General features: G+C 51.1%; 1 protein-coding gene across 1 annotated transcript in view; it reads left to right on the top strand.

The window, feature by feature from the left end:
* The window catches only part of LOC103537551 (serine/threonine-protein phosphatase 6 regulatory subunit 2), an 82,528-nt gene that overhangs the window by 2,998 nt on the left and 54,220 nt on the right, over positions 1-25,310 (top strand). The window contains 2 exon segments of the mRNA XM_030456691.1: positions 12,509-12,642; positions 24,402-24,647. Of these exon segments, the coding sequence (XP_030312551.1) occupies positions 24,421-24,647 (227 nt within the window). The 5' untranslated portion in view covers positions 12,509-12,642; positions 24,402-24,420.

The raw sequence follows: 25,310 nt of genomic DNA, 5'->3' as shown, positions 1-25,310 counted from the left end.
CCTTTTTTTGGTGCAAAACATGTTATGTTGAAGCTCACCAGACACGTTTCTTCTGGCTGGTTGGCCAGGAGCTCCTGACAGGTACCAAACAACTTCACAGTGGTTTTTTTGCCCCGTTTTCCTCCCAGCTTCCCATGGACTGGAGGCCTAGGAGCGTGCTGCTTGTCAGCAGCAGAGTGCCAAAGCCTTGGAGGGTTTGGAACCAGACACTTTTTCCATTTACTCTGCAAATTTGTTTCTCCTGTGGTACGAAGAAGAAATGTTCTCAGAGCTCTTGTTATGCAAGTAGAATTTCAGTGCAAACGCTGTGGGAACAGGAATCTGCAGAACTGGGGAGCTCCCTTTTTAAAAAACCCCAGAAGCTGTGATTCCAATGGGATGAGGTTCAACATTCCAAGTGCCGGGTCCTGCACTTTGGCCACAACAACCCCATGGGGAGCTCCAGGCTGGGCACAGAGTGGCAGAAAGGGACCTGGGAGTCTGGATTGACAGGAAGGTGACCATGAGCCAGCAGTGTGCCCAGGTGGCCAAGAAGGCCAATGGCATCCTGGGCTGGCTCAGGAACAGCGTGGCCAGCAGGTCCAGGGAAGGGATTCTGCCCCTGTGCTCAGCTCTGGGGAGGCCACAGCTTGAGTCCTGTGTCCAGTTCTGGGCCCCTCAGCCCCTCAGGAAGGAGATTGAGGTGCTGGAGCAGGTCCAAAGGAGGCAACTGGGCTGGTGAAGGGACTGGAGCACAGATCCTGTGAGGAGAGGCTGAGGGAGCTGGGGGTGTTGAGGCTGGAGAAGAGGAGGCTCAGGGGAGACCTCATCACTCTCTGCAACTCCCTGAAAGGAGGTTGTAACCGGGTGGATGTTGGGCTCTTTTGCCAGACGACTTTCAACAAGACAAGAGGGCAGGGTCTCAAGTTGTGCCAGGGGAAATTTAGGTTAGATATTAGAAAGAATTTCTTTATGGTGAGAGTGATCAGGCATTGGAATGGGCTGCCCAGGGAAGTAGTGGATTCTCCGTGTCTGGAGATATTTCAAAAGAGCCTGGATGTGGCACTCAGTGCCATGGTCTAGCAACTGAAACGGTGGTAAAAGGGTTGGACTCGATCTCTGAGGTCCCTTCCAACCCAGCCAATTCTAGGATTCTATGATTCTAAGTGGCAGTGAGCAGCAGGAGCCCTGCCTGCACTTACACTGCTCTGGGACAGGATCAGACAGATGAGAGACCCTAAAAGTAACACTTGTGGAAAGGTTCTCTCTCTCCATTCCCCCCATTTCCAACAGGATTTCTGGGTGTATTTTTATGGGTTTTTTCTGGTTTCAGTACTCTGTGTCTTACATGGGACTCAGTTCAGGTGGCATCCTAAGAGACTTGTATAGAAACATCACATGTACTGCATTACATCTTGCATCTTTCTGGTAAGTTTTTAGAAGCAAAACGAAGGGAGGGTTTAACAGGGATGGGATTGTAGAGGTGGAAGCAGCATGGTGTGGGTTTTTGCTTTCTCCTAAAGGAATCCCATTCACAGCATTTCATTGCAGCAGTACCTGGAAGTTCTGTTCCAGGCAGTGCTCTCAGCTCCTGGGGTGCCAGTGAGCTTTGTGTCCTTTCCCTGCAGATTGGGTTGTTAAATGAGTGTGTGCTGTGCTCTGCCAGTGTGGTGCTTCTGGGGAAGAGTGAAAACCAAGAGTGTGGTCCCAGTTCTGGGTGTGAGTGCACCTCAGGGAATCCCAGACTGGTTTGAGCTGGAAGAGACCTTAAAGCTCCTCTGATTCCACCCCTGCCATGGGCAGGGACCCCTCCCCCAGCCCAGGGGGCTCCAAACCCATCCAAGGGGTCCATGAAAGCTTCCAGGGATGAGGGAACCCTAATTAATGCTCCTTGACTTAATGAGCATGGAATCCTGGAAGGGTTTGGGTTGGAGGGGACCTTAAAGCTCCTCCAGTCCCAAGGGGACAATCCAGGGACCCCTCCCCCAGCCCAGGGGGCTCCAAGCCCCATCCAACCTTCAACCCCTCCAGGGATGGGGCAGCCACAGCTTCTGGGGGCAACCTGGGCACCCAGGGGCTCAGCACCCTCACCCCAAAGAATTTCTCCCTCCCTCCCTCCCCAAGAAACAGAATCCTGGAATGGGTTGGGTTGGAAGAGAACTGAAAGCTCAGCTCATTCCAACCCCCCTGCCATGGGCAGGGACACCTCCCTCCCAGATTGCTCCAAGCCCCATCCAACCTGGCTTTGAACACTGCCAGGGATGGGGCAGAGACTCTTTTCCTGGGCAACCTGGTTCTAAAGCTCAGCACCCTCACCCCAAACCATTTCTCCCTCCCTCCCTCCCTGCCTGCCCAAGATCTCCTCTCCATCTCCCCTCTCCCAGCTGCAAACCCTTCCCCCTCGCAGGGTCCCATCCCTCCAGGCCCTTGTCCCAAGTCCCTCCCCAGCTTTCCTGGAGCCCCTTCAGGCACTGGAAGGTGCTCTAAGGTCTCCCCATTGCAGCCTTCTCTTCTCCAGCCTCAACACCCCCAACTCTCTCAGCCTGGCTCCAGAGCAGAGCTGCTCCAGCCCTCCCAGCAGCTCCAGGGCCTCCTCTGCACTGGCTCCAACAGCTCCGTGTCCTTCTGCTGATGGGGACCCCAGAGCTGGACACAGCTTTACCCCAGGGGGGGCTCCCCAGAGCAGAGCAGAGCAGAGGGGACAATCCCCTCCTTGCCCTGCTGCTCACACTGCTGGGATGCAGCCCAGGACATGGGTTGGTTCTGGGCTGCCAGCTCATGTTGTCAGTGATTTAATTTTTTTTCCTGGTGTATGACAGTTTTAGTCCCTCCACACCCCTCTCCCCATGGCCTGTGCAGAGCTGTGCACCTGAAGTGTTCAGCAGGATTGGGTTTTAGCACTGCAGAATACAAACAGGAGTTGGTTTCTAATTCAGTGTGGGTTTTATATGTTAAAACTAAGACTGAAAATCTTTTTAAGAAGATGTTTATCTGCTTGCTTTTCCTTGCCAGCTGTAGTGCTGTGAGCTAGTGACTGCACTTTGGGGTTTGCTGTGATTTTCCCTGAATCTCCTTTGGTCTCTCTAAGGAGCAGGAACCTGGGTGCTGGGGCAGCTCTGCAGCCCAGTGACTGAAGTGCTCAGCACTGAACCCACAGGGGCTTTGATGATTTTACTGAAGTGCAGGTACAGCTCAGCTGGGGGTTTATTTCTTGGTTGAGTTTAAATCAGTTTTTGTTCAGAACAGAATATACAGACTGAGGGTTTTCTAGAAGAGCTTGAAGAAAGAAGAAGAATTCCCAGGGGTGCCTTTAGTGATGTGGACTGAGTCTGATGGGTTTCTGTCTCCTTGCTGCAGCATTCCCAGGAGGAAGTTTCAGATGTGTCTGCAGGCTTTGTAATGTGAGACATTAAAGTGAGTGGTGAAGTTGGGAGGTTGTTCACTTCACCCTTCTGGAAAGTTGGGCCCAGCTTAGGAACAGTTTCTGTACTGAGAGGGTGATCTGGTGTTGGCCCAGGGCAGTGGGACGTCCCAATCCCTGGAGGTGTAGGAAGAATGTGGCACTTTGGGACCTGTTTCATGGGCGTGGGAGGTTGGGTTGATGGTTGGACTTGATCTTAGAGGCCTTCTCCAACCTTATTAATTCTGTGATTCTAGGAAACTGAGTTGTGCAGTCAGAAAATCTTGAGAACCCACATTTCTTGGGAAGACCTCTCTGCTACAAGTGCTGAACATGTGAATTCTTGTGGGGCTGCAGTGAGGTGGTGTGTGCTGAACTTGGAGGTACTGACTTGGGTGTCAGCTTGGGGGCATGGAAGAGCAGTGGGAGAAAAATAGGTGGAAATGGGTCTGGCCCTGCCTGGGCAGACACTGCTGGGGTGGTTGGTGATGGGGAGGAGAGGGCAGGATGGGGTTTTGGGGACTTCCAGACTGCTGCAGCTGGTTTGTCTCAGACTCCAGCTTCTTCCCAGCACATTTGGCAGCAGAACAGTGGCCTTGGTTCCATCCCAGCCCCAGCCCTGGTGCCTTTGGGCAGTTTATTACCATAAATAACTGCACTGGGTCATCTTCAGCTGGCTTGCAGGTAGCTGCTTGGGCCTGGCCTTGTGCTTGGGCCTTCTCTGGACTTTCCTCTCGTGTCTCAAGAACCCACTGTGACTTCACACTCGTCCTGAGTTGTCCTGAACAGTTTTGAGAGGATTTTGTGCAAGCTCTGTCTGTTCTCTGGATGGGTCAGCTCCTGTGAAACACATTGACAGTGCTGGCCCAACAAGAAGTTTTAAAATAGCAACTGCTCTGGGTTACTTCTATAATTACCAGCATCAGTTCCTGCATCTCATGATTTGCATATCATTTTGCAAATGCCCAGATGGAGAGGAAAATAAATTCTCAGTGGCTCTGAACCTGAATTTATAGAGGATGTGAAGTGATGGTGGGTGTGTGTCAGAGGTTGGGAAAGGAGCTGAGCACTGGGGTAGAGAGGAGCAAGCTGCTGCTCTTCAGTTGGGATGGGAAATGCTTTCTGGGGAGACTGGAGAAAGGGAAATGTTCCCTAATCCCTTGAGATAAGAGTGGCCATACCTGCAGTGTTGGAAGGAATAACACCCAAGCATTAGTCTCAGGTTGGACTGGTGTGTGGGTGAAGGGCTTGGACTCCAGACAGTTCCGTGGAATCTCTGGATCCTGCAGTGACCCCGAGGGCTCTGCCTTAAACCCCAAGCAGATGGAGAGGGGGTGCCAGGGGATTTATTGCAGCCTGGGAGAGGTGCAGCCCCTGTGATCCAGAGCTGTCAGTTTGCACCTGCAGAAGGTCAGGAAGGTGGAAGGGGCCTTGTCCCATCTCTGCCCAAACTCCGTGGGGTTCTGGGGATGCAGCAAGGAGAGCATTGCTCCTTCGGTGAGACTGAGCCCTCTGCTCAAAGCATACATCATTAAAAGAGGTTTTTGTCAGCAAATAACTTGTCTCTTGGTTCTTGTGGTTGTTTGGTTTTGGGTTTTGTTTTTATTTTTAATTTCAGCAATTTTTATCAAAATCTCATGTGCTCTGAAAATGGGTGGGGAGCCAAATTCTCTTCTGAAAATGAAGTGGCAATGGAAGTTGGAGGAACATCTCCTGTGACTGTGCTCACAGCCTCTGAAAAACCAGCACCACGTGTGTGCTAATAAGTGCCAGAAGTCTCCAGGAACTGTACAGTGACCATTTCTGTGAGCTGTTGTATTTGTTTACTCCTAGAACCAGTGACTATGGGGACATTTACCTCCTTGGAGTCTCAGAAGAGTTGGGGATGGATTTAAAAAAAACTACTATTTTTTACATGAGTTTTTTTGTTGGGAAATGAGGAAGCAGAAAAGCCCAATCATGATCTGAGATGGTCTTGGGGCTGTGTGGAGGTTGGTAGGAGGGTGCAGGGTTTATGGCCTGAAGTTGGTGTAGAATATCTGCAGAAATAATCTCAGTCCTTTGGCATTTGTCTTCACTTGGCAGCTCTGGCTGAGGATGAGTGGTACCCCTGCTCAGCACAGCACTGAAAGCCAGGGAGGCTTTTCCTGACTGCCTGTGAACTGATTCCCAAGTGAGAAACCAGCACACAAGGAGTGAGACCACAGCTTGAGCTGACAGCAGCACCTTGGAAACCTAAGGACAAATGTCCTCCTTGGTGAAGGGAGCTCTGCTGGCAGCTTTCTAGAAGACAGAAAAAGTATTCTGATTTTTCACCCATCTTTTGGAAATAATTATCAAGCTTTTTCTTCTCCTTGGCAGTTCTATAGCTGCTACACCCTCTTATCCCTGAATTCCTGGCAGGGTTATCTTGACAGATGTAAGGATAGGAAATGGTTGAAGGCCTCAGAAAAGCCCAGCTTCAGAAACCTGCTGCAAGTCTGACAGTGCAGGGTGGAGAGAATGACTCCTTGTACTGGTTTGGGGTTTTTCCTTTGGGTTATGCTGATTCTTTTTGTGACCACTCCTAAGGTAGGTGGGAAGTGGTGAAGGAATTCCAAAATGTATGCAAGTGGAGATAAAGCTGATGAGAGGATTGTTTGTGGCTGTTACCTCTCCTGTGTAAGTTACCTGTTGCTTTGTTTAGCTGTCTGATTGCCATGGAAATCCCTGCAGAGTTTGGGAAACTAAAGTTCTGACTTCATTAGTGAAGCCTTTACTAATGCCACAGCTTATATCAAAAGCTGAATTTACTTAATCTTGCTTGGTATTTCTGATCAAGCATATGAAGGTAACTAAGGCAGTGGGAAGGCTTTAAATTCCCTCCAAAACAGCTGCTTTTTATCTAGTGTTATCAAACCATGCACACCCTTTTTTTTCTTCACTCTTCAGTGCTGCTGCTGCCTGCAGTGAGGTGCTGCAGGGACACCTGGGGAAGGCAGGAGGTGTCTCCCTGCCTTATCTAGGAATTCTCATCCCCCTCACTATTTTCTTCTCCTGCCTTTTCAGGGAACCTCCTTTCCCAGCCGTGGTGCCTGTGGGGCAGCTGAGTCCCAGCTCTGGGTCCCTTGGAGCTTCCCTGGGTCTCTGCTTCTCCCGTGGCAGCAGGGACCAGAGCAGGAGGAGACCAAGGAGAGAGAGAGCTCTCTGCCACCAGCACCTTCCTCATGTCTGCTTTCTTTTTAGTATCTTGCTTTTTTTTAAGCACAGGACCTGAGCTCTGCAGTGTCTTTGCTGCAGGTCTGGTTCAGTCTGAGTTCTCCCTGGGCTGGCTCAGCATCCCCTGCCCCAGCAGTGGCACTGGGACCTTGGTGCTGAGGACTGGAGCCCTGGTACAGCCCTAGGGAGCCCGGGGAGAGGGGCACAGCTGGGGGGATGCAGGGCTGGAGGTGCCCACCTGGGTTAGGACCAGAGCTGGGGGGGTGTTTAGGGACAGCCCTGCCACCTCTGGTGGTTGTACAGGAAAAGCCCAGGGATGTGTGCTAGGTTGTGCATCAAGGGATAGAGACAGGGGAATGGCTGTAAAGTGACAGAGGGGAGATGGAGGTGAGACCCTCACCTGAGAGAGGTGGGGATGCAATGGGGAGAGCTCAGAGCAGCTCCCAGGGCCTGAAGGGGCTCCAGGAAAGCTGGGGAGGGACTTGGGACAAGGGCCTGGAGGGATGGGACCCTCTGAGGGGGAAGGGTTTGGAGCTGGGAGAGGGGAGATGGAGAGGAGATCTTGGGGAGAAATGAGGGTGGGGAGAGCCTGGGAGAGGTTTCCTGGGGAAGCTGTGGCTGGTGGGGATGTCTCAGGTCAGGTTGGAGCCCCCTGGGCTGGGGGAGGGGTCCCTGACCATGGCAGGGGGGTTGGAATGAGCTGAGCTTTCAGTTCTCTTCCAACCCAACCCATTCCAGGATTCTGTTTCTTGGAGAGGGACTTAGGGAGAAATTGTTTGGGGTGAGGGTGCTGAGCCCCTGGGTGCCCAGGTTGCCCCCAGAAGCTGTGGCTGCCCCATCCCTGGAGGGGTTGAAGGTTGGATGGGGCTTGGAGCCCCCTGGGCTGGGGGAGGGGTCCCTGCCCATGGCAGGGGTTTGGAATTTGATGATTTTCAGGATCCCTTCAACCCAAACCATTGATCCTTCAGAAAGTCTCTTTTTCAAGTGTAAAAAGAAAGGGGGGCTCAGTAGGTAGCTGGGTTTCTGAGAGGGGCTCAGGAGGTAGTTGAGAAGCTGGGATATATTTAACACTTTTTTAATGACTTGCTGAAACCTAAATGCTCCTCCAAAGGCAATGTGGGGCGTTCTGTGGTGGATTTGACTGCTTGCTGATGAGCTTTTCATAGTTTTCTGGGTGGATTCAGTAAAAAGGCTGTGGAATAGCTCTCAAAACCTGGAGTCTGAGGGAGTGCACAGAGCAGTGGTGGGGAAGATGGGAGTGCAGGGGTTTGAAAGGAAAGGGTATGGAAAAGCTCCAGTGGGCTTTAGTTCCATAGTGACTTCAAACCAAGCTGTACTCAAACTGGACTTTCACTCTTGACATTTTGTTTTGCATTTTTGAGGTAATCTGCCTGGAAGCATGAGAGAGGCATGGCTATTTTTAGTTATTTTGGATATTTGGAAACAAGTGCTGTCTGCTGAGAGGAGCAGTAACTCAGCAGTCTCCTGAATTCCTTTACATTTTGCTCACACTACACTTCAGACCAGTTACTTGGGTGTTTTGCCAACATTCTTCCCTGAAGTGGAAGTGGTTCAGTTTGGGGCTTCTTTCTGCCTTGATGGTTCTCAGGACTATTGGAGAGGTTTGGCTGGTGAGAGCTTTGAGGCTGGGAGTCCTGAAGTGACACTGAGCAGGGGATTTGTCCCCCAGCTTCACACCCTGCTCAGTGAGGGTGCTTAAGGATGGCAGAGCTGGGGATGCCAAGTGGGACTTTGCCCTTGGAGGAAAGGAAGCTCCCTGGGGTGGTGCTGGGGCTCTCCTGCAGCTGAGCCTGGAGCTGGGGATGCAGGAGAGCACAAGGATTTGTCAGCCTGGGTCTGGTTGTGTCCTCTCTGGGGCACCTGTAAAAAGCTTTGTATGTCAAACACAGTTAACTCAGAAGAACAGGACCCCCCCACGAGCCCCTCTCCTCCCTGCTCTCTGCACCCTGGGACTTCTCTTGGGTCTTGCACAGAGATTCCTCCTCCCTGTGCCACCTCGGAGCTGCCCAGAGCTTCCTGAGCCACCCACACCACAACTCTGCAGCACGGCACCTGTGGGACGTGCATGGCACCTGTGGGACATTGCTGGCACCTGTGGGACGTGCGTGGCACCTGTGGGACATTGCTGGCACCTGTGGGACGTGCGTGGCACCTGTGGGACATTGCTGGCACCTGTGGGATGTGTGTGACAGCTGTGGGACATGCGTGGCACCTGTGGGACATGCGTGGCACCTGTGGGACGTGTGTGGCACCTGTGGGACATGTGTGGCACCTGTGGGACGTGTGGCAGCTGTGCAGTATTACAGATGTGGGCTATGATTGCAGCCATACAGCATGACACCTGTGGGACGTGCGTGGCACCTGTGGAACGTGCGTGGCACCTGTGGGACGTGTGACACCTGTGGGACGTGTGACACCTGTGGGACATGCGTGGCACCTGTGGGACATGTGGCAGCTGTGCAGTATTACAGATGTGGGATATGATTGCACGATGCAGCATGACACCTGTGGGACGTGCGTGACACCTGTGGGACATGCGTGGCACCTGTGGGACATGTGTGACAGCCGTGGGACATGCGTGGCACCTGTGGGACATGCGTGGGACGTGCGTGGCAGCTGTGGGACATGTGACAGCTGTGGGACATGCGTGGCACCTGTGGGACATGTGTGACAGCTGTGGGACATGCATGGAAGCTGTGCAGCATTACAGATGTGGGATATGATTGCACCTGTGGCAGCTGTGGGACATGCGTGAAACCTGTGGACATGTGTGACAGCCGTGGGGCATGTGTGACAGCTGTGGGACATGTGTGGCACCTGTGGGACATGCATGGCAGCTGTGGGACATGCATGGCAGCTGTGGGACATGCGTGACAGCTGTGGGACATGTGTGGCACCTGTGGGATGTGTGGCAGCTGTGGGACATGCGTGGCAGCTGTGGGACATGTGTGACAGCTGTGCAGCATGACAGTTCTGGTGCTGAGGGACCTGGGTCAGTGGTTGGACTTGGTGATCTCAAAGGTCTTTCCCAGCTGAAACAGTTCCATGACTGTCTGACTCCAGGGTTCTCGTTTACCAAGCAGCTTTCCTGCCTGGCAGTGAGCTCCTCAGCCTGGCAGCAGCATCAGGTTCCTCTTGCCTTAGCAGTGAGCTCTCACAGTCACCTTCCCCAGGGTGTTGGGGCTGAGGAAGAGGAGCAGCCCAGCACAGCCACCAACATCTCATTTCCCAAGACTCAGACTTGAATTTCACCTCATTCTGTATCTCTCCCAGTGGCAAAGCTGTGGGAAACCCCTGGGCTGGGGGTTTCTCTGGAGGGATGTGGCTCTCCTGGAGGTGAGGGTGAGATGTGGGGTGGTTCCACTTTTCTGAAGCCACACACCCTGAGTTATTTCAGTGTGAAACCTTGGGATGCTGCTGTCTTTAAAAAGCCTTTTAAAAAGAACTTGCTGGTGCCTGTCAGCTCAGGCTCCTGCTGTGAGTGTGCTCTGGGTGTGCTGGAGAATTCATGACTTGGATTATGTCTCCTCTGAAGTCTGAGTAGAGGGGAGATGTTTATCTGCTGGGTTTATTCTCTCTGCCCTATTTCAGGAAATCACTGGAGCTGCTCATTGTCCTGCTGAGGTGGATGATTTCTCCTCTTAGAAATGAGGCACTTGGGTTTTGGCAGCAGGCTCCAGGGCATGCTCTGACTTCCAGAGTGAACTTCTGCATGGGTATACAGACTGGTTTGGGTTGGAAGGGACCTCACAGCTCCTCTGATTCCATCCAACCCCTTCAACACCTCCAGGGATGGGGCAGCCACAGCTTCTGGGGGCATCCTGGGCACCCAGGGGCTCAGCACCCTCACAGGAAAATTTTTTCTTCCTGATAATCCAACCTAAATCTCCCCTCCTCAAGTTGGAAATCACTTCCCCCATCCTCTCATCACACACCTGTGTCCAAAGCCCTACCCTAAACCACCATGCTAAGTATTTAACATGTCTGGGGCTGGAGCTGGGGAGCATGCAGTGAAATTAGCAAAAAAATTAAAATTAGGAGAGGAGGTAGAAAACAAACTCTTAGTTACTTTAACTACTTTATTGTGCTTTGTTTCAAATGGGATGTCAGATAAAACAGCACATGTCTGAGAAGAGAGTGAGGCTGAAGTTTCAGCATGTAAGAAGTGTTCAGGATGTCAGGAAATGCTTGAGCACATTTCCCAAACCTGTTTCAGCTGTGCTGAGATGCAGCAGATCTGAGATCCTGCTGTCCTACCACTCTTCCCTGGACATTCATTCATTAACTGTTTCAATTAAAAAATAATTGAGGAAAACAATGGAGATGAGAATAAACTAAAAGCTAAAGGTGAGAGGGGAGTGAGGCTGCTGTCAGTTGTTTCCAGTGCTGGAGAGGAATTGCTCACTGCTTGGTTAGCAGGACAATGTCCCAGGAGGTTCCATCAGTCCTGGGGAGCCACTTCAGGGAGATGCCACTTGGTCACTTGGTTGTGTCCTTAAGATGTCCCCTGGGGAATGCACGTTGAGAAGGAACAAGCTGTGTTCTTGCTCCTGTCCTTCCTGAATCTCATTGTGTGGATGTGGTGTTAAAAACAGCATCAAGGGCTGCCAGGAGCTGCACTTGGTGATGCTGATGGCTCCCTCCCAACTCAGTGTGTGCTGAGGGGGTGCAGGAGTCTTTGTTTGGACTTGGGGGGGTTAGGTACATGGTGGAACTCCATGGTCTTGAAGGTCTTTTCCAACCAGAAATGTTCTGTGCTTCTCTTTGGTTTTTCTGCCAGCCCCCTCCATGCAGCTCCTGCAGAAATGTCCCTGTCACCCAGCCCAGGGTGCTCAGAGCCTCATCCAGCCTGGCCCTGAACCCCTCCAGGGAGGGGGCAGCCACAGCTTCTCTGGGCAATCTGTTCCAGAGTCTCAGCACCCTCCTGCTGAAGAACTTCTTCCTAAGCTCCAGGCTGAACCTCTTCTCCTGCACTTTCAAACCATTTCCCCTTCTCCTATCCCTGGACACTCTTCTGAAAAGTCCCTCTGCAGCCTTCCTGGAGGTTCCCTTCAGGGATTGGGGGGCAGCTCCAAGGTCCCCCTGGAGTCTGAACACTCCCAGCTCCTCAGCCTCTCCTCCTGGCAGAGCAGCTCCAGCCCTGGATCATCTCCAGGGGAGAGGAGGAAGGAAGGCATTGCTTGGCAGACTTCAGATGTGCCCAATAAAATCCTGTGTGCTGCTGCTTGGCCCTGGTGCTGAATTCAGCTGTGGGTGGATCTTGTACCTCCAGTGAAGTGATGCCTGCTGAGAGGGCAGCTCCTTCTTCTTCTCCTGGCATTCCTCCTCCTCCCCATCCTGCACTGAGCTGTGCAAAGCTGCTCCAGACGTGTGGAGTGTTTGCCCTAAGGATGGGTCCTCTTCCTGGAGTCCCCAGTGGAACCTCTGTGTCCTTGGGTTGGGTGCTGGGTGCTGGCTGCCTGTGATGGGCCCCAGCCTGAACCCCTGGGGTGTTCCTGCTGCAGTTGTTCTGGGAACAAGTGAAATGACCCCGAGGTTTCCTTGGCAACCTGTAGCTTGCTTTTGAAGTGATGTCAAGAAAACAAAACCTGTGTGTGCTCTTGAAGGAGGCAGAGGTCTGCAGGCTGGGCCCAGAGCTGGGCAGGATCAGGGGCTGTTCACATCCCCCCCAGTGCCCTGGGCTTGCTGGGAGGGCTCAGGTTTGCCCAGGGCTCCAGCAGAGGAGGGGGGGACACTGCAGGGGCTGTGTCTGCCATGGTGCTGGGCTTGGCTTTGCCAAGAGCATTGGTCTTGCTGAGATTCTGTGTTGGGCTGAAAGGTTGTGTGGAGGTTTGTTTAGGAAAAAAAGTAGAGAAGTCTTTGGCCCTCAGTTACCTCTGGTTAACAGGAACTTTTTAAAATATTTTCCAGGATAAGGAAGCTTGAGAAAGAACTCACACTGGATGAAAGTCATTTTCTGAAGCTGGGTATATTCCAGGAACTGTAACCCAAATGTTTCTCTGTCCGTGGAGAAGAGTTCACATTTGAAGTAACTTCTGCTGAAGGTATGTGTGCAGCTCTGCCTTTCCTCCTGGAGCTCAGTAGTGACCTCGTGCTCTCCTGTGCTCTGTTCTGTGTGCTGGTGGTGGCTGGTGAGCTGGTTCCTCTGATTTGATAGCTGGAGGCATCTGGGAGGGAAGTGCAGTGTCACTGGGATGGTCCTGCTGGGAGAGGAGCTTCCCCAGGAGCTCAGTTCCTCTGCAGTGCAGATGGTGTGTGGTCAGGTCAGTCCTAAACCCAGGTTGGACTGGGAAGTGCTGCTCAAACCTTGACCTCTGGTTTCATGTACATAATTGATGGGAAGAAGATGTCTTTTTTTTTTTCCTGGTGACTTCCCTGTCCTCTGGGAACTGCTGGGGGCTGTTGGAAGAAGTAAAGTGTGGACATGTCCTGCAGTCTGATTTCTCAGGTGAACCTCGTGGGGTTCAACAGGACCAAGTTCAGGGTCCTGCACCTGGGTCAGAACACTCCACATGTCAGTCCAGGCTGGGGAATGAGGTTCTGCAGCCCTGCAGGAAAGGACCTGGGGGTTCTGGGGGGGTGAAAAGCTGGACATGGGCCAACAGTGGCCAGTGGCATCCTGGGCTTCATCAGAGGAAGCATGGCCAGTAGATCCAGAGGGGATTCTGCCACTTTACTCTGGTGAGACCTCACCTGGGGTACTGCATCCAGGTCTGGAGCCCTCAGTCAGGAAGGACATGGAGCTGGTGGAGTGGTCCAGAGCAGGGCTACAGGAATGCTGAGGGGTCTGGAACACCCAAGAGGAGGCTCTGGGGAGACCTAATGGGGACCTTCCAGTATCTGAGGGGCTGCAGGAAGGCTGGAGAGGGACTGTGTGCAAGGGCCTGGAGTGAGAGGACAAGGAGGGAATGGCTTTGAATTAGAGAAGAGCAGATTTAGACTGGATGTGAGGAACAATTCTGTACCCTGAGGGCAATGGAACAATGGCACAAGGTGCCCAGGGAGGGGGTTGAGGTCTCATCCCTGGAGATGTTCAAGGTGAGGCTTGAGGAGGCTCTGAGCACCCTGATCTGGGTGAGGGTGTCCCTGATACTGCAGGGGGGTTGGACTGGGTGACCTCTGGAGGTGCCTTCCCCCCCAAATAAATCTCTGATTCTCCTTGGGGTTGTGAAAATGAACAGGCTGGGATTGTCCTAAGGTGAGGAATAGGAAGCATCCAACAAAATGACCAAGCAGGCAGTGTGAAAGCACCAAGAGGAGCTCCCCTGTCCTGCAGTATGGGATTCACTGCCCTAGGAATGGATCTGGAGGTGGATGGGCTCTCTCTGGGTGCTGGCAGTGGAGGGGCTGCCTTGGTCCTTGGCCTCTCAGCAATTCAGCTGGAAAAAGGTTTATTACTGCTACAAAGGTAAGAGGCTGGTACATGAACCAAGGTTTCCCAGGGGGAATAGGTGATGAATTAAAGGCATTATTGGAGCTGCTTTAGAGGAGGAGGAGGAGTTTTGTTGCAGAAAAGTGCAGGGTTTAGGTGAGCTGTAAATAAAGGTGCTGCTGCTGAGGGAGCTGTTATATATTTATGCTGAATGTCAGACCTGATGGCTGGAAACTGCTGGAAAGTAAGGGGATGCTCAGACTGAAGGTAAGGAAGAAATGGTTTGTGCTGAGGGTGGTGAAGCACTGGTACAGGGAGCCCAGAGGAGCTGCAGGTGCCCATCCCTGGAAACTCTCAAGGACAGGTTGGATGGGACCTGGAGCAGCCTGGTGTGGTTGGAGATGTCCCTGCTCCCTGCAGGGGGTTGGACTGGGTGGCCTTTAAAGGACCCTTCCAACCCAAACCCTTTTCTGTGAAGGTTGTTCTGGAAGTCATTGAGGAACTGGAGCATGTGGATGGTGACATTGACAGCCACCTGTGCCTGGGAGAGACATGGAAAGAAAATTAAAGAATCATAAACAAATCAGAAATCATCCTGGAGCCCAGTCTGGCAAACGAGTCACCCTCAAGGTCCAGCTGGCTCAGGACCCCCCAGTACCTGCTCCTGCTATTGGTGTCCTTGGGAGAGGTTCAGAACAGTGTGAACGTGGGGTGGACACTCCATTTTCTGACACTCACCTGGTGCAGTGACTGTTCTGGAGCAGCAGTGGCTGTACAACATCTGAGGGCTGTAACCAGCTGAGGTTTTGAGCTCAGCTGAGCTTCTGACCTCCATAACCATCTCTGAGAGTTCAGCCTCACAGCTCTGCTCTTCCCATGCAGATCATCACTGGTTCCTTCTCTCTGGTTTGCACTTGACTGCTCAGTGACTCTGAGAGGTGTCCCCAGTCCTGGGGAAGCTGTTCATGGCTGTTCACCCCCTCCACAGCTCTGGTACCTTCCTCTGTGTCTGTTTTTCTGAGCTGGGGTCATGCATCACGTTCCCTGCATCTTCCCTTGGTAGCTGAGCTGTTTGTTTGTTTCTCCTTCTGCTCCATCACTTTTCAGAGAAGCTGAGCAGAGCAGCACCTGAGATGCAGGCACAGGATGGACAAGTGATGTGATGCCTTCTGGTCACCTGCTTGTTCTTGTTTTGTAATAACTTCTGACATTCCTTTTGCCTCTGTGGCTGCTGCTCTGTACTGAGGTGCTTGGGCTGTGGCTCGGGTTCCAGGTGGCTGTAACAAAGAGGAGCTGCTCTGTTTGTCTGATAAAATGTTGTTTCTTCAGAAGGATTGCTGTGCATCCCAGAGGAGGGGCTCCTGGTTTGGCTTATCCAGGCTGTGGATAAACAAAGCCCTCCAGAGGGAAGGGAGATGGCTCCTTCCTGGGATCATCTGAGCATACGTGGGAGAAGGAGTTCCCAGCACGTGGGATGGGGCAGGGAGCAGAGTGTGGGAGTTGAGCAGGGAAGGGACTTGAGGTGCAGGAGCATGGGATGCATCCCAGTGAGGCAGGAGCAGCCTGGCTCTGGGACTGGTGGGGAATGAGAGAATTCTGAGGATCCAGAGGATGCTGCAGATGGTGAAAGCTCCCAGAAAGCTCCTGGGAGACTGCCCCAAGCCCAGAGGGAGGGCTTTGCCAGTCAGGGTGTAGTGGGCAGGGACAAATTGCTTATTCCCTGCCTGTCCTCTTTTCAAAGAGACAAATTGACCTGAAATGATGTAGTTGCTGCTCAGGTACCTGTTTGTGATGTTTATAAACCCTGCAAGCATTTCTTTTCCTCATGTGCCCCTGGCTAAGGCTTGGGCAGCTGTGTCTGGAGGGGTTGGATGTGCCCAGGTCCCTGCTCCCAGGGATGGAGCAGCCTCAGGAGCTGGTGCTGAGTGGGGCTTCTCCCCTAAACAGAGCTGTGCTCTGCCAGCACTGGGTTAAATCTGCATTTTCATTGTCCAGTGCCTTATTAACATGACATCATTCTGCAGCTCTTCTGACAGCTTTGGGATGTTTAAGCTAACTCATTCTTTATCACTGGTAAATGTTGCTGCCTTTCCTGTTCATCTTTCAAGATAACTTATAAAGGAGCAGCAATGGTTCTTTTGGGGCCCTGTTTGCTGCCTTTTGCTTTTTCTTTTCACATTGGTTTTGAGGTGTTTCTTACACTTGAACCAGCTGCACACACACACACACACACACACACACTGAGCTTTCCTTTCAAGCTGTTTGAGAAGCACATGCAGAATATTCCAGTGGGAATTCAGGTGAGTCTCAGTCTCACTGTCCTGGTCCAGCTCTTTTCTTTGTGGGTTATTTAAATCCTGTGTCACCAAGTTAAACCAGGTGGCACTTTGTTCCCTGCAGTGGTGCTGAGCTCCTGGGTGGCTCCAGGTCTGCCCTAAAGCTTCCTCACTCAGGTGCTGCAAGTGGAGAGAATTTCCTTTTCCTTTTCCTTTTCCTTTTCCTTTTCCTTTTCCTTTTCCTTTTCCTTTTCCTTTTCCTTTTCCTTTTCCTTTTCCTTTTCCTTTTCCTTTTCCTTTTCCTTTTCCTTTTCCTTTTCCTTTTCCTTTTCCTTTTCCTTTTCCTTTTCCTTTTCCTTTTCCTTTTCCTTTTCCTTTTCCTTCTCCTTCTCCTTCTCCTTCTCCTTCTCCTTCTCCTTCTCCTTCTCCTTCTCCTTCTCCTTCTCCTTCTCCTTCTCCTTCTCCTTCTCCTTCTCCTTCTCCTTCTCCTTCTCCTTCTCCTTCTCCTTTCTCCTTCTCCTTTCTCCTTCTCCTTTCTCCTTCTCCTTTCTCCTTCTCCTTTCTCCTTTCTCCTTTCTCCTTTCTCCTTTCTCCTTTCTCCTTTCTCCTTTCTCCTTCTCCTTCTCCTTCTCCTTCTCCTTCTCCTTCTCCTTCTCCTTCTCCTTCTCCTTCTCCTTCTCCTTCTCCTTCTCCTTCTCCTTCTCCCTCTCCCTCTCCCTCTCCCTCTCCCTCTCCCTCTCCTTCTCCCTCTTCTTCTCCCTCTTCTTCTCCCTCTTCTTCTCCCTCTTCTTCTCCCTCTTCTTTTCCTCTTCTCTTTTGCTCTGTGTAGCAAAGCTTGAAATTATTTATGTTTAGAGAGGAAACAGAGGAGGCTTAGTATTAAAACTTAGCAAAAAACACCCCCAAAACCATAAAATAACCTTAAAATGCACATCAGGAATTCATACCTGTCAAGGCTGAAGAGACAGAATGAACTAAGTGGGACTTAGGGAACCTCTCCAGCTCTGACAGCTGCTGGGGTTAGGTTTGTCCTTTGTCTTTTTGTAACAGAAAGGATGCTGCAGGAAAGGCAGAAGGATTAAAAAATACTTTATTTTTGGAAACAATAATGTTCTTCTCTCAGCATTTCCATGTGTTTCCACTTGGTAACTAAATGGAAAATGTTAAACGTTTTATCAGGAATGGGCTTAAATAGGCTGGAATTCAGAAATCAGTAAATCTTGGGAACTTCCTTCCCATTTCCAGGAGCTCCCCATGGTGACTCCTGGCTTTCCATCTTCATTTTAACTGATCTTGGAGTGCCTGGAGCATTCTAAAAGGTTGGAAAATGCTGCAGGGGTTTTGTGGATCTGCCCGTACTCAGCAAGGCAATGGAACTGACCACAGGAAGAATCCTGCACAAAATAATGCACATGCAGAATTCAGAGAATCAAAAGTAAGGAAAAAAACCCCAAGGAGAGCAAAGAGACTTTTGACAATCAACTCTTATAAAGAGTAAGATAAGAAGTGGTGCTTCCTTTGGAACAGACACAGTAAGAGGGAAATATTTTATTTTTCTTTAAATTTGATGTTTTCAGACCTCTGCCCCAGAGTCCTTGTGCAGCCAGGGGCTGCTCTGTGTGTTTTCCTGGGTCTTGATTGAAGCCTCTGTGTTCCTTCTGCATGTTAAAAAGCTCATGCAGTGGAGAGTTGGCAAATTGCAGGAGTTGGAAGGACAGTTTGGTTCTACACCCATCAAATCAAAGCAGCTAATCCTAAAAAATGGCAACTTGGGTTAGAGAAAACTTCTTTCCTTAAACTGGAATACTCAGGAGTAATGTGAGCACCTTCTGAGGGCTCGGAGCTCTCCCCCTGGGCAAGAGGAGGGAATTTCCCTGGTTCCAGAGTAACCCCCCTGCTTCTGATGGGCAGGGATCCTGCCTCCTCCCAGTGTCTGCCTTCCTTAAAAGCTGATCCTTAGCAGAAATGACTCAAATCTACTCTAAAACAGTATTTTGACCCTGCTGTGTGTTTCTTGCTGTGAACTGCAGTATGAAATTTGTCCTTTGATTTGCATTCCCATGCCAGGTTTGTCAGAGCTCTGCTGGTGGCAGCCCTCAGGGTGACAGAGCTCACCTGCCTTGCCCAGAGTCCTCCTTTTGGAAGAGAACAAATCAGTGGTGATTTTTGTTTTATTTTGGCTCCAGAGGTGATGGGCAGGAGGCAGCAGAGCCCATGGTGAGCTGTGAGACCACCTCTCCCTGCAGCTTGCCAGACCCTCTTGCTCCAGAGCTGCCCTTCTGAAGTTTGCTGGTGCTGAGTGCTGCTGCAGGGCAGGTGCTGCTTGTCCATAAGGATTGGAAATATACCTGGGCTCAACTGAGGTGTAAAGCAAAATAATGATCTTAAGGAAGCTGCTCAGTGAGCTGGGTGCCCAGATCAAATCCCTGCAGCTGGGACTGCATTAACTGCTGGGAAATGAGCAGCTCCAATCTTTGTTTTACATCTGTGAACATCCCGAGTCCAGAGCTCAGTGGGACCAGCAGGGATCCCTGGGTGTGATCTGGAGATGGTTGGGATGTGTCCCAGGTGAGTGGCAGTACCTGCTGCAGAGCTGATGGAAGCACCTGGGGGTCAGAGGGGCTGAGTCCCCCCCAGTGCTGGCACTGAGCATTTCTTGGCTCTCTGGGGAGGCAGAATTGCTCCACATCCCCCTGATCTCTGCTTCCTGAAGCTGTGGAGTCCCCCCCAGCCTGAGCTGCATGGAATTCCCTGGGCAGCCCAGCAGCTCCTGGTGCCTCTTGCTGCCCCCTCCACTGCTGGGGGAATCCTGGAGGCTGGGCAGGGGTCCCAGCAGGGGAGGTGAGTACATTTCAGTCTTCTTTTACCCAAGTGCAAGACCTAGAAACAGCTTTAGAAGAAAAACACCAGGAGTTATCTTGAGCAGCAAGAATGCAAAGCTGGGCCCCTGCCATGTTTGTACTGATGTCCTCATATTCTGATTTAGCTCTTTCTCCCCTGTTGCTGAAGGAAGGAAACCTGAGCAGCTCTGTGGCAGGAGTGTTTTTAACATCCACAGGGCTGTAAGCAGCCTGGGTACAAATAAAGGCAGGCTGGTGGGGGGCAGAGCAGCTTGGTGCAGAAATGCCCAGCTATGGAAAGCTTATTTTAAGCTGTTCACAGCTGTTAATCTCCAGCACATCTTCATGCAGCTCAGGACTTCTCCAGTTTTAAAAAACTGGAAATTAGAGATGAGGAAAATAAGTGTCCCACAATAGATGGCTGGGGCTTGTTTTGCTGTAGGAGGGGAGGTGAAAGACAGGCAAGTGAAGAGTTGAAAATTAATGTTATCAGTAAAATTAGGGAAAAAAAATAAGTTTTTAATGAGCAGCATTTAGCTCTGGTCTAAAAAGCACTTTGGTCTCTATTCTCTTCCTTGAGTTCATCCAAGGAGCTTATCCATCATCTTTAAGATAAAGTGACCACTTGTACCAAATGCTCCTTTCTGCTTCCACCCTGGTGTTTTTAAATAGATTTTATCTGGAGAAAGAGGGGAGGTTTAGACTGGACAATAGGAAGAAATCCTTTGGGGTGAGGGTGCTGAGCCCCTGGGTGCCCCCAGAAGCTGTGGCTGCCCCATCCCTAAAGTGTCCAAGGTTGGATGGGGCTTGGAGCCCCCTGGGCTGGGGGAGGGGTCCCTGGATTGTCCCCTTGGGACTGGAGGAGCTTTAAGGTCCCCTCCAACCCAAACCCTTCCAGGATTCCATGCTCATTAAGTCAAGGAGCATTAATTAGGGTTCCCTCATCCCTGGAAGCTTTCATGGACACCTTGGGTGGGTCTGGAGCCCCCTGGGCTGGGGGAGGGGTCCCTAGATTGTCCCCTTGGGACTGGAGGAGCTTTAAGGTCCCCTCCAACCCAAACCAGTCTGGGGTTCTATGAAAATCATCAAGTCCAGAATTCCCCCAGCCCTGCCAAGTCCAGCACTAAACCAAGACCCCCAGAAAGATGCTGCAGGGTTGACTTGAAGTGTTGGACCCCTGATGTGTAAAAGGAACTTTCAGAGGATAAAGTGGCCTTCCAGATGTGCTGCTGGATGAGGATCTTGGTTCTGGTTCTGCTGGGCATGAGACCATCTGCATCCCCACAGTGTCTGGGTGAGCTCTGCCTCGGGATGCTCAGAGGGCAGCAGGTTGGGGTGGGGGGGAGCTCTTTGGGTGGCTTTGGGGGTCAGAGCTGAGCTGTCTCCTTTCTAACCAAGTCTTGCAGCACCAGTCACTCAGACTGAGCTGTGCTGTATCAGTGGTGCTGAGTCATGAGCAGGAAACTTGCAATGGTTTTCTTGATTTCTTCTAACTCATGGAATCACAGAATAATTTGGGTTGGAAGGGACCTCCAGAGGGCACCCAGACCAAGGCCTGCAGTCAGCAGGGAGACCCTCAGGGAGATCAGGGTGCTCAGAGCCTCCTCAAGCCTCACCTTGGATATCTAAATCCCTGAGATAGAGATGTCAGCAGGAAGAATGAACCGGACTTGGAAACAAGCTCTCTGACCAGACAACGTTATCTGTGACAGACTCTGAAGCACTGTTGGAGGCTCCACGGGGTCTGTTACCAGATCCCTGGGGGAGCAGAGCAAAAGCTTTTTTTTTGCTCATTTTGTTAAGGTCCTTGTCCTGTAGAGACCCTTAGGGACATAAACACACAAGGGAAGGACCCTTGATTCTTCACCTTGATTCCCCCTCCTGAGATGAGGCAGAGTATGCAGATCAGTATCATCATTGTTAGAAATAAAAAAAAATGTGTTTCTTTTGGACTCTTTATTCATTGGTTTCTCTGAGCCCTTCAGGGGAGGCTCAGTGTGACCATTACATGGCAAGGGACCCCGATGGAAAGGGCTCAGATATTCAAACATACAACTTCAAACCTGGCCCTGCAGTGCCCCCCTTCTGCAAGAGACCTTCCTGAAGGAAAAGAAAAAACCCATGTTGTCTTCTGCTTGATTTTGTTTAGAAAGGGTAATTTGGAAGTTCTGTTGGGACTGCACTTAGGTGTGGGTCCTGGAGCAGTGGCCCTGGCAGCAGATGAGGAGTGGGGATGTTTTGGGGATGCTGAAGAAAGCAAAATGAATGATTGGAGGGAGTGCTGCTGCTGCTGCTGCTGCTGCAGAAAGAGCCATGGGGGTTGGGTTATAAAAAGCCTTGTGGTCCTGTTGTATAAAATCACATTTCCCCAGCAGCATCTGGGGATGCAGCACCTTGGCATCTCTCCTCCCGTTTGCTTCATGATATTACCCAGAGCTTTGTTTGGGCTGCACTCACTGGCTTTGTCAGTGGGGAACAAGTTACTCTTCTCTTTTTCTGTTTCTGTTTTTTTATTGTTAATGATTTTTTCTTTCTTGAAACACCTTTGATCCCCCTGGCCTTCAAATGATGCCACCTCCTCATGGTCCCTCCTTGCACCTCATCTCCAGACCTGGGAGCTGACCAGCTCCTCCTGCACAGGGCTTCTTCCTTCCCAAGCTGCTTTTTGTCTTTGGTTAGAATCATACAAACATGGAACTGTTTGGGTTGGAAGGGACCTTGAAGCTCATCCCATCCCAACCCCTGCCCAGGGTGCTCCAAGCCCCATCCAGCCTGGGCTGAGACACTGCCAGGGATGGGGCAAAATAAAAACAAACCCCAGACCTCTGTCTGGAGTGAGCAGCTGGAGTGAGGATGAGGCAGTGTCTGGGGAGGGATGAAGTCTGGAACACTCAACAGGAGCCAGAAATGGGAAGCTGTGCTCAGATTCCCAGGTACTGGACTGACTTAGCTGGTTCTGAAGCTCAAAGCTCTGCTGGTGCAGAGCTGGGGTCACCTCACGCTCTCTGAAGATGCTTGGAGAGGCTGCAGGGGCAGAGTGGAGATGAGTCCTCAGCTGCTCCTGGAGGGAACAATAAAACATGCAATGTTAACGAAAATGAGATGAAAACCAGAGGTTTAAATGGCCCCAAACTAATCCGAGCTCGCTCTTTGGCAGCTAAAGCTCTAAATACAAGAAATCAGTAAATCTTCTTTCTTCCTGGAGATGGTGAAGATATTTGGTATGACAGCCAGAGCAGGACTGGGAAAGGCTCCTGTAGGAGTTGTGGTGGAACAGCCACATCCTGAGGTGAGATGGCAGAGGGCAGAATGAGGAGAGAAAATGCTGAGAAGAAAAAGGGCACTGGGAGAGTTTCTTGGGGATCAGTTTGAGCTTTTTCTCAGTTTGATATGATTACTGAGTGCTCCAAAAATCAAAGTGTTCTGGGGAAGCTGTCTGGAAAAAGCTTATTAATAGAGCTCACCTGGAGGAAAATCAGGAAAACAAATGGGAAGGAAGGGTGAGTGGTAGGAGAGGCTCAAAAGTGAGAATAATCCAAAGGGCAGTGCTCTGGAGTGAGCAAAAGTTGTGTTAAGGGAATTATTCCTATTAATTAACATGGACATAGTGATAGCTCACCTGAAATACAGCCTCTGATGTCAGGGTAGTTATGATGATTGTGATTTGGATGAGATGATATAAAATGTCCCTGTGAGACTTGTGTGAGGGAAGGTGATGGTGAGGAGGTTTCCTCTCAGCAGGTTTGGAGATCCAGAACTCCCGTGGGGCTGTGTGTACCCAACCAGCACAGAGCCCTGCTCTGATTCTGCAGCTCTGGGGTGGCTCTGAGCCTAAGGGAACATTCCAGTGTTCCATGAAGTTTGTATTTAGGAGAGAAAAGGACCTGGGTGTGTTGGTTCACAGAGCTGAACATGAGGTGGGTGTGTGCCCAGGTAGCCAAGGTGGCCACCAGCATCCTGGCTGGGACCAGCAGTGGGGTGGGCAGCAGGAGCAGGGCAGGGATCATCCCCTGTGCTGGGCACTGCTGAGGCTGCACCCCCAATCCTGGGGTCAGTTCTGGGCCCCTCAGGAGCAGAAGGAGATTGAGGGGCTGGAGAGTGTCCAGAGAAGGGAATGGAGCTGGGGAAGGGGCTGGAGAGCAAGGAGAAGGGATGGAGAGTGAGGAGGAGAGGCTGGAGAAGATGGAGAAGGGGCTGGAAAAGATGGAGGAGGAGCTGGAGAGTAAGGAGAAGGTCTGGAAAGTAAGGAGTAGGTTCTGGAGAAGATGGAGAAGGGGTTGGAGAGGAAGGAGAAGGTCTGGAGAGTGAGAAGAAGGGTCTGGAGAGCAAGGAGAAGGGATGGAGATGAAGGAGGAGGGTCTGGAGAAGATGGAGAAGGTCTGGAGAGCAAAGAGAAGGTCTGGAGAAGTTGTGAGGAGCAGCTGAGGGCCCTGGGGGTGTTGATCCTGGAGCAGAGGAGGCTGAGGGGAGACCTTGTGGCTCTCTGCAACCCCCTGAGAGGAGGTTGGAGCCAGGGGGGGTCGGGCTCTGCTCCCCAGGAACAAGGGATGGGACAAGAGGAACTTTGGGCACAACTCAAGTTGTGCCAGGGGAGGTTTAGGTTGGAGCTGGGGAAGAATTTCTGCCTGGAAAGGGTTGTCAGGGCCTGGCCCAGGCTGCCCAGGGCAGGGCTGGAGTCCCCATCATCCCCATCATCCCTGGGGGATGCAGAACTCATGCAGGTGAAGCACTTTGGGATGTGGGTTTTGGGCATGGTGGTGTTGGGTTGATGGATGGACTTGATGGCCTTTGAGGTCTTTTCAGCCTTCTCTGATTCTGTGATTTTATGATTAGTAGCAGCTCAGCTCTAAGTTTGTTCTTGTTTCCACTCAGTGTCCAGTAGTGGGGTTTTTAATTACATTCCAATTAAGCTTAATGTTTTTCTCTTGCTGTTGTGTATATACTGGAGGCTTTTCTTCAGCTTACACAAATCATCAGTTGTTGCAATAATCGCTGATGAGCAAATACAAAATAATAATTTTAAACCCAAGCCTGACCCCTGTAACCCAAAGCATCCATAGTGCAGTAGTGTGGGTTCCCTCACCTCATCCTCAGAAGAGTTTCTGTGTGCAGATCTCTGTGATTTACAGGTGACTTCAGGTGTCTGGTGTGTCTGCAGCTGTCATCAAAGCCCCCCTGGTTTTCTGGTGTGAAAAGGTGTTTATTTTGTGAACAGGACTGACGTGTCTGGGCTGGCTGGCGTTGCCATGAGAGGAAGGAGATCCAGGGAAGCAGGAGGATGAACTCATGCTCCTCACCTTCTCTTTGTGTTCCAGATAGTTCTGTCCCATCACCATGTTCTGGAAGTTTGATTTGAACACGACGTCGCATGTGGACAAGCTGCTGGACAAGGAAGATGTGACACTGCAGGAGCTGATGGATGAAGATGACATCTTACAGGAGTGCAAGGCTCAGAACAGGAAGCTGCTGGACTTCCTCTGCCAGCAGCACTGCATGGAGGAGTTGGTCACCCTCATCACCCATGAGCCCCCCCTGGACATGGACGAGAAGGTTCGCTTCAAGTAGGTGTTTGCTTTCTGTCCTGATCAAAGAGAGGGGACAGGGAGAGCTCAGCCTGGGGAATGCTCTGCTGGGAGATGGGGGTCACCTCTCCAGTCCTGGGAGAAAGGGGCTTTTGGCTGCTGGGAAAGGTTTCGTAGCAGTTTGTTGTTTGCACTGAGTTTTCAGCAGGTTTTGTTCTTTTTTAAGGATTTAACACTGAGTTTGTCTGAACAAAAATTCCACAAATCTCTTTGTTCAGAACTTTGCCAGCAGAACAATCTCAAAAGCATCTCTCATGCCTTTTGTCCTGCAAGCCATGGGTGTTCTCTTCCAAGTTACAAATTTTTGAACTTGCTTTTCAGTAGTCAAGCCCATAAGAGCAAGAACTGGAGAAAAAAGGTGATGTTTTCAGTGTGCTGCATCTGCAGAACCTGCTGGTAGGAAGGGAGAGGGCTCAGTGCTGCCAAGAGCCTTTCTCACCTCTGGAGATGTCTTTGGTTCTCCTGGCAAGTGGTGTTTATACATTTTAAACAAAACGTAGACTTGAAAATACTTACAATTTGGAATTGGGAAGTTTGTTTTTCTTGGTTAAGTTTATGTAAAAATGAAATGTTGCTGTGTGTGTAACTAAATACAGACAAGGTTGTTGGTGTGGGCATGGGCCAGGCTTGGGTTTTGCTGCT

This window comes from Calypte anna, chromosome 10, assembly GCF_003957555.1.
Source record: "Calypte anna isolate BGI_N300 chromosome 10, bCalAnn1_v1.p, whole genome shotgun sequence".
NCBI lineage: Eukaryota > Metazoa > Chordata > Aves > Apodiformes > Trochilidae > Calypte > Calypte anna.
This window is presented reverse-complemented; position numbering and strand designations above follow the sequence as displayed.